At 33.1% G+C, this 16,001-nt stretch overlaps 1 protein-coding gene across 3 annotated transcripts in view; it reads left to right on the forward strand.

The window, feature by feature from the left end:
- LOC108358124 (otoferlin-like) overlaps positions 1 to 16,001 on the forward strand; it is a 43,037-nt gene that overhangs the window by 13,581 nt on the left and 13,455 nt on the right. For 2 of the 3 annotated variants that reach the window (XM_017609290.1, XM_017609293.1), the window contains 4 exons: positions 4,433 to 4,642; positions 4,818 to 5,001; positions 5,119 to 5,181; positions 13,542 to 13,626. In XM_017609290.1, the coding sequence (XP_017464779.1) occupies positions 4,433 to 4,642; positions 4,818 to 5,001; positions 5,119 to 5,181; positions 13,542 to 13,626 (542 nt within the window). Of the gene's footprint in view, positions 1 to 4,432; positions 4,643 to 4,817; positions 5,002 to 5,118; positions 5,182 to 10,845; positions 10,931 to 13,541; positions 13,627 to 16,001 lie in introns of all 3 variants that reach the window. The other variant, XM_017609292.1, reaches the window with a different exon arrangement.

Here is a 16,001-nt window from a genome sequence, read left to right on the forward strand (position 1 = left end):
TGGAATAATTTTGGAAAATGGGCGTGGCACCGCCCACTTATGATCACATATATGTATATCGGTAACCGTTTTACCAATTTGACCCAAACTCGGCATGGGTATTGTGCTTGCCACATAGAAGCCAAACGTTGAAAACTATTGAAATCGGACTAAAATTACGGCCGCTTTNGACTAAAATTACGGCCGTTTTCCATATAACGGTAAATTCCAGAAATGCTTGAAATTTCAATACTTCGAAATTTAAGGACGCTAATTTACTCAAAATTGATATACCCCGTCTTACCATCTAGCGGTAGCTTTCGGAAAGGTGAAAAAACATATATTTAATACTTGCGGCGGGTATTTAATGTTCGGCTCCGCCCGAACTTAGACTTTCTTACTTGTTTATATATAAAATTTGCAAAAACTGCCATACTGCCATTTTGTTTTTTAATGTTATTAGGCTCTTATTTATCCAAATTTTCAGATAATAAACAAAAATATACAAATTGGATTTTACTTGTTGTTGTAGACGTTTTTTTTTTTTGTAAATGTATGGCTTACTATTATAAAATCAAGCGAGTCGCATGGGTGAACAAAAAACGCGTCTTCACGTACATACTACGCACATAAATATATAAAAATAAAATAATCCAGATATTTACATACTTTTTTTTGTACAATAACGGTTCTTTTTTTTGTTTTAATGCGGTTTTGATTTAAGGACATTTTCAGCTTTTATATGGAAATAAAAAACTTATTATGCATATTAAGGGCATCTTACTCTACGTTTTTATGTTANTGTTTTAATGCGGTTTTGATTTAAGGACATTTTCAGCTTTTATATGGAAATTAAAAACTTATTATGCATATTAAGGGCATCTTACTCTACGTTTTTATGTTAATAAGTATGTATACAATTAACGGAAGTAATCCCTCGATGGCTTAATCATCCACAACACTGATGGTTAATCTCTACAATTAATTGACACCTCTTCAACCCCACTTTGTGGCTTACAAGCAACTAAAATGTACATAAACAATAACATACTTAGATATGTAGTTGTAAAACTATAANTGTGTGTACAAATGTACATAAACAATAACATACTTAGATATGTAGTTGTAAAACTATAAATATATACATATATATGTATGTATGTACATATGTATATATAAATATTTTCACACCCATGCAAACTGCTCAAAATTGGCGACAAATTGCCTCCGGTCTATGCTAGCCAATATGTGTAAATAAACGCCTACAAACAAAGTTCCGGCAACACCTACCAGGTGCGCGCAAATCACATTAACGGCACGCCGCCACTCAAGCTCGAAATCGCCTACGCAAGGTAAAGTTAATACACTTAAATAAACTGTAATCGAGATGCCGCCAAAATGTGCGCACACTTATCGAAGATGTAAGGTATGCATAAATAGTAGGAACCCTGGTCTACAATGAACTTACATACATATATGTGTGAATATTTATTTGTCTACTTGAAGGACCCTACCCTCCCTGCCCTACCATCAGATATACATACATACATACATACACATGTGTATATGCACCAGCGGTTTTGTAAAGCAAAACACACATGTGTACGTACAAAATTTGCATTTTCCCACAAAATTCCAACACAAAAAATTCCAACGTCCATTGCGTTTGCTGGCGTAGTCAACGCGGCGTATGGGTAACCTTTACTGCCAGCCACTGTGTTTGCTCGCTTGCGAAGTGTACACACACCACATCCCATAAGTCATAAAAACATTGTTCAGCCTGTTAATGTAATATGTTTACCATGTTGTTGTTGTTTATATGGCTTCTGATGAAGCTGTGTGGCGATACCTAGCTGCTCTTTTACTTTTACATATTTTACTTTTTATTGCATACGGGCGTTTTATCCCCGAACTAATATGGTGTCGAAAGGTATATGCTTATAGCCTTCTCGATGTTGCTATTGGCGTTAACCCACCGCATTGTTAAGGTTATTGAGATCTAATGCACTTCTATTTATTAGTGCATACGTATTTACTGCTAGCATTATTTGATTGGAATGCAAGTTACCCCTCTTAGGGCATTTGAAATAATTTCCTTATTCAAAGAATAAAAAAAACATTAGGGTGACGCACCAAAAAAAATCGCAGATTTTTCACCGGAATTGTGAGGGATCTGCCAAAATATTAATAATATATTATTTATTAATAATTGAATTAATACACCTTTGAAGAAAGTACGTGGCATGCACACCCTAGTTACAAGATTATAAATTCAATTTCCAGAAGAAGGTCGATATTTTGCCTACTTTAACGAAAAATGTTCGCAAAAAATATTTTTTCCCTCAAAAAGGCAAAGGAATAGGTTATTCGTTACCTAAAGGTGAAAAGGTGCCAGTAGCGGTAGAAGTTCTATCTGCTATTTCGGAGATTACCACATCTTCTTATCAGACTTCTTTTCTACACTTCAGCAGGAATTGAACCCGCAACAACGATGTGCAAAGCCAGCAACGCTAACCACTGAGCTATGCACACCCCATAGACTCGTGTTGCCAATCCATTTACTTATTGTTGTTGTTTTTTTTTCATTTTCTTTATATAACAATATCGTGGTGCAAAGCTCAATAACGCTATTGAAATTTAATATTTTTAGTTTTACTATTTATTTTAATATTTCTAAATGAAAGATTTCTCATATAACTTCCGTTTGATACCCGTTTTGTAATATTAGGTTATCTTATCAATGTAATAAAATTTTTGCGGTATTACCGATGATATGTATACAATATCAAATTCCATCTACGTATAAGTGCTTACATATTTGCTCGTGTAAAAGCTGCTGGTTCTAAATTACTGACAAAATAGGGGTATTCTCCAAATCTTGCAAAGCCATTGCACGTAGCACGGATTGCATGAATTGCATAACTTGCAAACACACAACAACAAAATACATGGGAAACAACATTTCCTATCGCTGCAAAATATGCAACGTCGAAACCCATATATATATTTTGCAAAATAGCATAGCAAGATAAGTGCGACCCTGTGCTAGTTGTTTTGTTGTTGGAATCGCTAAATATTTCTCTCATTCCTCTCATCTCGCTCACTTCTTTTTTTTGCTGTCTCTTGTTATTGTATTTGCTACATAATTTCGCTGCTTGCTACCCATGCATGCTATCACTTTGCTATGGGGTGCTCTCGTACTCTTCGAAATTTGGAATAGTATTTTTGCATATCATGCAATCCGTGCATCGTGCAAGACTTCGAGAATACCCCTAATGAGAATAAATTTTTTGTGTTTTCAAACAAATAGAAAGTTTTGAGTTAATGCACATTTGCAGAAGGTGGCCAAATTGTGGAAACATAAATGTCATAGCAAAAATATTTAAATTGGCTTTTTTTGACATGAATATATTTAAGGGAAATTAAAGCTTCCCTTGTCACTCAGAAAATGTAGCATTTAATTTAATATACGTCAAATGTGTTGCAACCCACATCATTTCTCTTGAAACTAATTAAAATTCACGCAATAATCTACTATGACGCGACTTTTAGCTTTTTACTTTGTAAAAAAAAAAACGAAAACCTTACCAACACACGTATCGCTCGCATACAAATAACACTCTTTGCATAAATAAATGCCGACATGCATACATATGTACATACACGCAAATCTGTGTTTTTATTACAAGGAAAAAATTTCTGACAACAATGTATAGAAATATTATTAGATTAAAAATGGTTGAATAGATTTTAATAACAGCGGCAATTCTTGTATACAATTTTAAATTTTATTTAAATTTACTGCTTAAATCAAAATCTTTCAACTTTTCATAAATTCGAGACACAAATGAATTTCTTACTCATACTGTGTTACTTGGACTTTCGTTAGTTCTTGGTACTTAAGGTACACATAACTGCACAACTTTTGTTTGACTAGCCAAGTATCTGTGCAATTCCATAAAGTTTTAGCAAAGCTTGCACGCCATACTTGCATTGTAATACAATCTTTATTACGCACTTGCACGCAGACTAGTTACTATATACATACATACAATTTTATTTATTTTGCTTTGCTTAAGCAAGTTGAAGCGCATTCGCATAAGCAGCTATTTACAAACCTTATATTCTGCTGCTTGGCTTTAAATCGAAATTTCTGCCAATGGGGTAAGAATAATTTATAGAAAAAAAAACGGAACAAAAACATTTTTTTCGTTAGTTTGTTTAGTATACATATCATTTTCAAATTTTCATAATTCAGGAAAATTACTTATTTTCAAAAAAATTTTGTTTCAAAAAAAATTAATTTCTCTTAACGCAATAAGTATGCCTACATTTACTACATTATATTGTAAAATTATTACCATCATATACCGTCAAATAATATTTACATGCAAACATAATGTACTAACATCTCGCTGACGCTGGTTCATTTATTCTTTTTTTTTTCAAACAGATCACCACTGATTTTCGAGCCCGATGCCGCGCACACTACAGCCACCTCAGCCACTGAGGCCGACACAGATGATGCTTTGCATACACGCCGGCTAGCAGTGGAGCGTGGAGGTGCTGGGGGCATGCCGCCAAGCACAGCAGGTGCTGACAGTGGGCAATCGAATCAATCAAGCGATGTTGACGAGCTACAACACTATGATAAAGGCAAAATGTAAGTCTTATTTCACTTTGTACTCTTAAATATTTACTTATGTAAATACGAGTACATACACATGTATATTGTATGCAATTTGTTTTATGTGATTATCAATATTAATATTTGTGTTTTCTCATTTAAATACAAATACATACATATATACTGCTCCGCGGTCGGCCACGTCATGCAGGATCAAATCAATGACACGCGCTACCGACCATCTCAAGTCACAGGATTTTCAAGTTTGCATTACCATAATTGAAGCTAGACAGCTGCCTGGCCTTAATATGGATCCAGTTGTTTGTATTCAAGTGGGCGATCAAAAGAAATATACCAGCGTCAAGGAGAGCACCAATTGTCCGTACTACAATGAGGTGCGTGTTGAGTTGAGAATGCTTGAATTTATTGAAGTAGCGTGAACCTTAAGAGTTCTATTCTTTAATTCTTTTGTATGTATGTATTTTCTATGTTATCCATTTCGTTTTTTGCAGTATTTTGTGTTTGACTTTCACATGCCGCCAGTGATGCTATTTGATAAAATTATAACGTTATCGGTGAGTAGAATGTGTTCTAATTAATTATATGTACCATTAAAACATAGATTCTTGTGAGCGAGTGGCAGACACTCGACACATACAGACAATACAATAATACATTAAGCTAATAGCATAAAGATATCAATTAAATGTGTCTTGCTGTATACTTACATACTTACGGTGGCTGGCAGATGCAGACTCAAGTGTTGATTTTCTTTTAGCAGAGTAACCCATGGCGTATGAGCAACAAGTAGTTCGTTGACTCCAATCATTAACTCAAAGCGGTGTTCACATAAGGCGATTTTACAGGCCTAGTGCGGCAATGGGATACCAATAGGATCTTTTTTCGGAATAAAACTAACAAATTATGTCCAACTCAATACCAAGAACTCTTAGTCAAAACTTTATGGTCGAGGAAGAAATTTTCTATATAATTTAAGCGGATAGTACTACAATACGATTAATCACTTTCGCGTAATCAATTGTTATCGTTTTCCTTAAAGTTTGTTCAAACGCTTGAAAATTATTTTATGCTCATATTTCTGTCAAAAAAAAAATCATTGAATTTAAAAATCGATTATCAGAAAATTATGTATATGTAAGCCGTGGCTTAGTAATTCCCACAGCAATTGTGCGGAGAATTTTGTCTTCTACAATGAAAAAAATATAAATCCCATTGTTATCGCTTTTTCGGACTATGCTTAAACGTTGCTGTGTGAGTTAACGTCCCATTAAAAAAAAAATCAAGAAAATCGATAACACGTATTTTTTGGAAATAGACATTTTATATTAGAAAATTTAACAATTTTATACATAGTATATGGTTTTAAAAATTTTTCGATTTAATATTCCAAAAGTCTTTTGAAAGTTAAAAATTGTCCTAATCGGCACAATTTTTGCAAAATTTTAAAATTAAAAACAATGTAACGTTTTTTTAAAAAAAAAGGACTACTCGAAAACGACTGCACAAAAAAAAATCAGGAAAGTCTCCCTCAGCTGCTATTTACTATGATGCAAACAATATAAAATATTCTACATAAAATATAGATTGATAAATATCTTAAAAAAAAAGAAAAATAATTACATGAGGATGGATCAATAATTTCGTGACTTTTAAGGTTTTTAACATGCAGTTTTGAAATAGCAAGTTTTGTTTTGTATCATACAGCCACTTGAAGCAAATAGTGTCGTCGTTTTTTTGCGAAAATGAGAATATAATAATCACGAGAGAATTATTATTTTTTTGAGAGGGAGCAAACTAAACACCCTTTCTGAGTTCACTGAAGAAGGTGGTGCGCAGAGATACTTCATTGGCAGTGTAAACAAATTTGGAAATTCTTTGCGACTATGCTTCCACCAAATTAAAGGATCTTCTTGTGTGTGCACAGATGGTAGCTGTAAATAGTTCTCCATTTCCAAATTACTGCCTTTTTTCTTGTACGGTCACTGCCTTGTCTAGCCATAGTTTGGCTATCCACATCACTACAAAAACTGGAATATGCTGGTGAGATCACTCTTCAATAGAAGCTTTCACTAGAGTTCGGCCTTTTACATATGATTCAACTGGTTTCGCCATGCTAACTGATTTATATTTTCAAATTAGTTCATCATCAACCCAGTTTTTTGCTTCATTTATGTCAGAAAAAAAAAACAGTTTTGAAATGTGGGTCACAAGAAAGAGGGTGAGTGTTTACCATAACCTTCGACCCATTTCCAACAGACAGCTAAACGGAATGTCCTTTTGAAAACTAAGAAGGAATGAGAGTTTACATGCCGTCTACGTTCAGAGAATATCTATTTGAAAATTATAGCGCATTTCATTCTTCTTTTGGTACCTTGATCCACCTAACCTTAATAATGAAACAAGATTGGTAGTAAAGAAAATGATATTAACTTTATATAATAAGTGCTTCTGCAAAAAAAATGGGCCCAAAACTCTATGCTGGAATGAAGATATTTAGATACCCTTCTGCAAATTAACTAATTAGATGACTTAATAAAGCCCCATCCTTTAAGTACTAAGCATACTAAGAAGCTTAAAATCCTTTAAGCGTCACAGATATCTTAGCACATCAAGGGGTCATCGGTATATCAAGTAGGAGTGTGAAAGAACACGTAGAAATGACCCCGTTTGTACGGGAAAACTCTTTCATCCTGTGGAACAGCAGAATTATAGAAGAGTATTACGCACTATCGGCAAACCTTGCAATACTTGCAGATATCTCACAGGTGGAAATACGAGCTCAAAGCAACGAAGGAGATTAGTACATATGTACATATACCATATGTTATCTATGAGTAAGGAAGGTTCTACTCTTCAGTCTTTTCAGTCACAACTAATAATTTTAACATTACAAACCGTTTTTGCATTCCAACACTATTTTTGTATTGGTGAACGCAAAAGTTCTGATCAGGCGTCGCGAAGCAAGCCGTGCATTTGCTAGTTTTAAATAAAATAAAAACAAAAACCGCTTTCAGGGCTTTTCAAAGTGTGACAATAAATCAATCGTAGCCTATCACATTTCATTCAAGCTTTGCTTAATTTGCGGTCCGTAATACTTACTTGCGCATATATTTAGTTATGTACATATTAGGGATGTTAATTTTTTCGATTAGAAACGCCTTGTTTCAACCAGTTTTCTTTTCTTCGTTTAATATTTAATTTTTTTTATAAAAGTCTACCTCATTTTATATATAATTAACTGCATTTAAATGCGCATTTCAAAATTTTTACAAAAATTATAAAAATTCCAAAAAATTGCCGAAATTTAAAACTTTTTACTCAGCTTTTACAGGAAAATTTTAGGTACGCAGTTTTCTAGCCGATTAAAATAAAGTGGTATAAAATGATACCGTTGATTTTTTGGAATTTTTTAACGATGCTGGGAATTTTCTTCCATATAAACAAATCGTCGAACATACGTTGTATGGAAGAAAATGCGTGACACCGCCAGCAAAAAAATTATAAAAAATCAACGTTACTTTTAATCATTTGAAACTTGCACTTTATCCTCCAGTAATTTAATGGGCTATACTAATAAAATTGCGTGTCTAAAATTTTTCTAAAAATTCTGAGTAAAAAGATTGAAACACTACGAGCCACATACAGTAAAACTGCGTTATTAGTTTTAGATTTTTTTTATTAGAAATTTATAATTTCAAAATTATGATAAATTTTAAAAAATTATTTGAAAAATTCAGTGCAACGTAGAATAAAAATGGGTACTAAATGAAAGAGAAAATTCTGTAGGATTTAAAAAAAGTAAAATTTTTCGGGTTCAAAAGGACGAACAGGTATTGAAATGCCCTTTTAATCAATTTTATTTTTTTTAAGCTAATAGAGATAGAAGTACTATATTCGAGGACTTTGCCGAGTTTATATCAGTCCTTAACATATAATTTGTTTAAATAAATATTGCAAAATTTCAAGGATATTCAAGGATAAAATTTTTAAGGACATTTACAATACCTTATGCACCAAAAATTTAATCTATTCTTTATCTACAGAATTTTCTCTTTAATTTGATAACCACACTGTTTTCCTAAGTACATTGCACTAAATTTTTGAAACCATTTTCTGAATTACTCATATTTTTCAATTTTCAAAGTCTTTTTAAAAAAAGCTGAAACGTAATTTTACTGCATATATTTGGCCCATAGCTTCGCGAATATATTGATTTTTTTGTATGTAAAATGGCATGTCGCACGGTGTTATGTGTATGTATAATTAGCTAGACATATACAAAAAAAAAAACATTAAATATTAAACAAAAAAATATAGCGAAAACTTGTCAATATAAGGCATTCCATTATTGCCACCATTGCAAATTACAAATCCCGAAAATACCGGGATCCTTGGTAAATAACATCCCTAGTACATACAAACACTATATACACTAACGGTTGCCATCAACATTCAACAGGTTCAGATATGAATAACTAAACTAATTGCGATTTATTGCACCTAATTAGCGCTGATTAAACTTTCCAACACATTCACAAACTCTTAACAAACTCAAAGTAAACTATTTGTTTACAAACAATGCAACCAAGTAAGAAATTTTGCACGACTGAACTAACATTATTAACCGTCCATTTATTAATTGTCAACAGAGCCAAAACCAATGAAAGGCAAAGCAAACGGTGAAATATACCTGCGAGGATTATAAAGTTATGCGCTGAAATGTGTTTAAGCGCATAATTGGAAAACTTCTGCATAGTAATGATAAGGTTGCAAATACTTTGTGAGCAAATCTAATTAGAGAGTTTGACAGTTCCACTGTATGTGTAAATTTTTGCTTCCATAAAGGATAAAACTCATTTAAGAACAGTACAGCAAAAGTGGAGAGATATTCCTCTAAATGTTATTAGAATACATACATAAGGTAAATGTATGCTTACATTTTTTAATACTTAAAACGGTAACTCTCCTTTTTCTTATAACGGGCTTTTAAAAGAGTCTAGTCGACTACATAGCTGTCACATCATAAATGTATCTACTTGTTTGAAAAGAATTAGCTACAGCATTGAGTTACTTAGAATCATTACTACAAAGTAGTTACGTTTACTCACTTATCGGAATACAGAAATTGTAGTGAAGATTGCTGCTTATGCCAACAAGTTGTGGCGCAGTTGAGTAGTTAAAGCGTGAAAGCTTAACAAACAAACAAACTCACTTACGAATTTATAATATATGTAAGTAAGGATTAAACTAACTATATTTCGAAAAAAAATTGGATTTTGCAAATACACAAAATATCCAGCCACTTAAGGACGGGATAATCCCTGTGCGTGCTCTTCAGCTCCACTGTCTAAGTAAATTACCTTACTTTTAAATAGTTACCTGCTGAACCATATGAATACTGTTTCTACCGTGACAATTGGTAATGTTTGTATCCGTGGCAGCATCCCGTGCAACATCTCTTTATGATCAGCTTTATCCTCGATTTCAGACTAGCAAATAAGTAATCGTAGCAGTCCCTGGCCGAGTTTATTAAAACTTGTCTGACTTTGAATTGTGAGGGACGTGACTAACAACATTTTTTTTTTTTGTCGAAGAGAAAAGTACGTATATGTATGTTGACTACTGAAAGCAATTCGCATGTACATATTCGCCTGCCTTACTTTCGTGTTTTCCTTCAAAAAAATCGCTATCAAGGCGAATTAATACACGGTGATAGCGGCAGCACAAAAATAACGAAACTACTCTAACAAATTACATGCATGATGACAATCAGAAGACAAAAAATTTGCGACAAACACATCATTTTGACAATCAGCACAATTCGTCTTGAAATCAGCTGCACCGGTAACACCATCTTGTATGAATACGCCTTGGTGTGTATTTTGTGATGGGCGCGATATTAAAATATGCCGTACCTCAACAAATAACAAAATATGCAGTACTTGCCCGATAAGCTTGAAAATAAGACTGTTACAATGTTGACGAAAGTTTAGTTTTATTTTATTTATAGCTTTTTAATCGGTTTCGAATTTTTTAAATTTTTGTAATCAGTTTAAGGTCCTGAGTTAAAAAAAAATATAGTTCCTTGCCAACAAAACCACTGTTGACCAGTGTTAACTACTAAGTACATATATTACATTTAAATACAAATTTTTTATTTATTTATTTAAGGCTATACAAAAAATAACTTACCTGCGAAACTTCAAATTTATTCTCAGGTTATACAATCCAGAAAATTTTTAAGATCTGGCACACTTGTGGGCTCATTTAAGATTGACTTGTCAACCGTTTATGATGCGCCGGGTATTTAAAAAATTATATCACTTAAACCGTATATATTTTTTTCTTCCTTATCAAATAAGAAGAAACTTTTATTAAATACATATCTATGTATGTACAAATGTATAGATGTAGGTTTTCTTGACGTTACTGTGTATATATGTACATATATTATTTTGAATTCTGCTTCATTCTGTTTCACATGTGAATTTTATTTCTTAAAATCTTAAAAGCACCTGCTTTACACAATGTTAACATCCAAACAACAAATAATAAGATAAATTATTCAATCAACGTGTTATTTTAAAATAAGGCGAATGAAGCTTTACATTCTTTCACACATACATACATACATATAGACATAAGATACAAAATACCCAGCAAAAAAAAAAAAACAGCATTACCTCAGAAATTAATGTGGAACCAAAAGCGAATTGATAAGCGCTTCCCCTTTGGCTTCTAGAATGCATAACTTTAACACGACCATGTTGTTGGCGGTAATGACTTTCAGACCACTTCTCCATCCCCGCATTGGATAAAGGAAGCGAAAGATAGTTTAGACATTCTAATGTAGGACCTTCTAGTATACGTTTTCAGTGAAAATATGTAATCGCTTTAAGTGAAAACGTCTTCTTGAACGTATTACTTTAGAATGACTAAAACTGTATTTCGCTTCCTTAACCCAATATGAATAATGAGAAGTCGTCTACAAGCCATTGCCGCCAATGGCATGCCAATGTTAAAGTAATGTTAGGTACATATACGCTATTTAGGTACATATATGCTCAGCATGCTCTTTCATGCAAGCACTAGTCCAGCTTTTCTTCTACGTGTACACTAGGGTTATTATTTTTTTTAGACCCAAAAGCCTGCGGTGGCATTCAATAATCAATAGTCTAAAACGCTGGAAAAGTTACTTGACTTTGTTCGGATATAAAAAAGGTCTCGCGCATAATGGTATTTCTCTCTTTTTTTACTCAAATAAAGTCGATTTTCGATTCGATTTTCTTAGTTCACTGAAGAATTCCATGTAATGAATAGAAGTAAGGCAAAATAGTGTCGCAAAACGTACCATAAAGGTTTAAAGTACGAACATGGGTCAAAATAGAAAATGCAATGCTAATTAAACCAAAATTTTACGAAGAAATTACACCTTACTGTTCAGAATCCAAAATAAAGGCAGAATTGCCAATAGTTATCTCCAAACTAACTAAGAGGCGCTCATTCCGAATATATCCATAGTTTTTTTAATTGAGCTATAGTTTGCGAAATACTGCCAAACTTCCATAATTATTAACATAACATTTTGGACTACCCTATTTTCCATATAAAATGGCAGGCATAGATTGTCCAAAGGGCATTCGATGGTTTATGTGGTTAAATATTTCAGAAAAAAAAATTGCATTTTGGTCAATGCATTCTTTAGCAAATCAAAATTTGCGTCGAAAAACGGGTGATTTTCTAAAAGCGTGTATACATAGCTTCTTTAAATTAAATTCATCGCAAAACATGTCGTTTTTATCGTATTTTCTCGAAATGCGTTCAAACATTGGGCCTGAATTTCACATTTTATCCGACATACATATATCCACAAAGAATCGAGCCATATTTGGCAAAGATATAGCCGAAAAGGTCGATGAAACTCTACTTTTCCACTGAAAATTTTGTCATCACATATTTAGCACCACAGCCTTTTACAAATGCAGGAAAATTCAAAAAAGTCATAACCCTAGTGAACACGTTTGTATGTGCATATGAATGTAAAATTTTATTTTGTAAATCTTGAATAAAAATGTGTAATCCATTTTTAGATACAATAATACGAAAAAGTCGAGCAATTGATTAATACAATTTGTGTTTGTGATTTATAATAACAAATACAAAATCCTATTCAAATATTACTATTTTATATATTTGCTTTTTCTCTTTCATATTTGTGCTTACCCGTTTGTGCTTGAATTTTCCTTCTTCGCATACATATACATCAATGCATCTGCAACTCTTAAATCTATTCAATTGTCTACTTATCTTCGAATATTTACGAATACACTCGAAACTGTAACATAATAAAATAAAATAAAAAACAAACAACTAAACCTAACGAAACAAAAACCCAACATGAAACAATAAAACCAACTCCACGTACACACAAATATATGCAACAAATAATACAAAACACAAAAAATTATTTGCAAACAAAATGGCAATGGTTGCATTTTTGAAATTTCTTACCTAAACAAATTGGACAACGTATCAAAAATCTACGCAAATTCCACACTAAATTACACTTACTGCCCAAAAATGCAAATGACAACAAATATATGCATGTACATACAACAACAAAAAAAACATCTGTAATACAAAATCAACACCATCATACATACATATTTATCTACTGCAATTAACAAAAACAATTGTTATCATCATCGCAATTAATGCCTATGAATATGGCCATTTTGCGGAAATTGTTGATCTGCCAAAAATGCACCAACACTTGCAAATTCACATCCACGCAACACACATGCAACTACATATATATTTATCATGGCTGCCTGCCCGTACAAAATTCATGCCATCGTGCTCATACATACAAACGTACATATGTGTGTATGTATGTGTTTAAGTGCGCATTCAGGTCCTCCATAGTCGTAATGTTTTACTGCGAAACAAATTGATTGGTAATTTCAAATTGGATATTGCCACCGTTTGGAATCATGCAGGTAACTGTAAATGACAACAAAAAAGGTAGTTCATGCAGATGATTGTTGAAATGAGATAGCGTGCATATTTACAGTGCCGGACAAAAGTATTGGCACAGAGAATTTTTCGCAATAAATGCCAAGATTTTTACTCTGATTTATTTTTTAATAAAAACAAGTTCGTATTTCACAAAAAAAAAATACATAAAAAATAAAACCAAAACCTCTAAACCTTGTGCAAAACTTAGGAAAATTCAATAAATTTGCGTACTAATTTGCAACTTTCTATTCAGATTAAAAAAAAGTAATTCTAAGTATGCAGCCCATTATAGCCCATTAAATTTTAGTATAACAACGTGCAAGTTTGAAGTATCTAAAAAAATCGCGTTGATTTTTTAAAATATTTTTAATAGAAGGTGTTCCTCATTTTCTCCATACAAAAAATAATTGTCGAACATACTTTGTATAGAAGAACTTGAGTGAAAAAAACTTGCCAAAAATCAACGCGGTTTTTTTTAGCAACTTCAAGCTTGCACTTTGTTATACTAAAATTAGATAGGCTATAAAACTGCATACTTAATTTTAATTTTTTTTTAATCTGAATAGAAAGTTGCAAATTCCATGAACTTATCTGAGTTTTGCACAAAGTTTGGAGATTTTCTTTTTATGTTTCTTGGTGAAGTACGAACTATATTTTTATTAAAAAACATTGAAAATAAATTAGAATAAATAACTTTGCTTCTATTGCGAAAAATTCTCTGTGCCAATACTTTTGTCCGGCACTGTATGTACACAACTACATACATATGTATACATGTGTACCCTAAAGATTTAACAGATGTCCGGTAGCTATCCGGTTTGGCGGATAACCGGCCTTAATTTAATGCTAATCGGTATCCGGCCGGCCGGACAGTTTCGCAAAGCAAACGAATCTTTGTTATCTTAGGAAAACGTTTTATAAGTAAAATTATTAAAATTATTTCTCAAAATAAATTCATCATCTATTTTTTGCTTAAATGCCTCTTCAACGCAAACAATAATTTTGGAATCTTGGAATCGGCTGACTATAGAGTTGCTCATGTGCATATACAGGGTTGGGTAAATATTAGCCATCTGTGATAGAGATTTGGCCTTATAATAGTGAAAGTTTCTTTTAAAGGAAGCTGTGAAAATTAGCAGCTTTAGCTTAAACCAAAAATTATTAACAGGGTTTTCATCTAAACGCGTAAATGCCTCGTAACTGTGTAAACTTGTAAATAAACCAGTTTTCGATACAAAATAATCGAGTTTACGAGGTTAACGTGGTTATGTACGAGGCATTTACACATTAAGATGAATTTCCCTTAAATTTTATTTTGCTGACCAAGATGGAAACCGGTTGATCTTTAGAAATATATTTATTTCGGTGACAACCAGACAATGAACTTGTTATCCGCCCGTCGTATAGACGGCCAAATCACTATTCGTTACATCTCTAGTGCACACATTCATGCCAAATGCTGGAAATATGCTGTACAGTAATTTCATTCTGACTTCTCTGAACAGAACGATATTTATGTATGCACCCAATAGGCAAACCAACTGAACCAAACTGACCAAAACCACTAAACTATGTAGTTTGTTTTTACACAAAATAATTTTGACAGAGAAAAGATGACTCAGGAAAAAGTTTATATTTTTGTATAAGAAAAAAACATCTATATTTAATACAAGTTTCAGGTGCGTGTTACCAAATCTTGCAATACATTTTTAAAAAATACAGCTTTAAACTTAGCTCAGAACCCAATGACAATGCTACATATATGAGGTGTCGACATAATTGAAAACCTCATATTTATGTTCCGATTTGTGTTATATCTAGAACGCACTTATATTACTTAAATTGAAAGAAATAACCTATTAAAAAATTTAGCTGTTAGAAATTAGCAGCATACAAAGCTACCCTGCATTCAATGGCGACACTCGCGACAATTTAGCGATACCAGTAAAAAGGAGGGAAGAGAGACGCCTTTTCAAGAAAACGAAAAGAGAGGCAGAAAGGCGTGAGTGCGAAGAGCTTGAAATACTGGCAAGCAGGAATGCGGCCCGAAAATTCGATCAGAAAATAAGGCATCAATCAAATGGTGTTAAGACCCCAGCTCCTGCAAAGATGAAGATGGAAATCTGGTAACAGAAGTCCCGAGTACACTTGAAATATGGAGCGAACACTTCTCGACGCTTTTGAATTGCGGCACAAGTTGCGCGTTTTAAGAAGGAGAACCCAAACCAATGTATAGGCACGAAGCTCACGTTCCTCTACTCGGCCAACACGAGCTGATAACAGCAATAAGGCGGCTTTAAGAACAACAAGGCCCCCGGAACCGACGGCTGAGCTTTTCAAAGCCGGTGGCGAAGAG

This window comes from Rhagoletis zephyria, unplaced genomic scaffold (genome assembly GCF_001687245.7).
Source record: "Rhagoletis zephyria isolate East Lansing unplaced genomic scaffold, Rhagoletis_zephyria_1.1 Rzeph_scaffold_00210, whole genome shotgun sequence".
Taxonomy (NCBI): Eukaryota; Metazoa; Arthropoda; class Insecta; order Diptera; family Tephritidae; genus Rhagoletis; species Rhagoletis zephyria.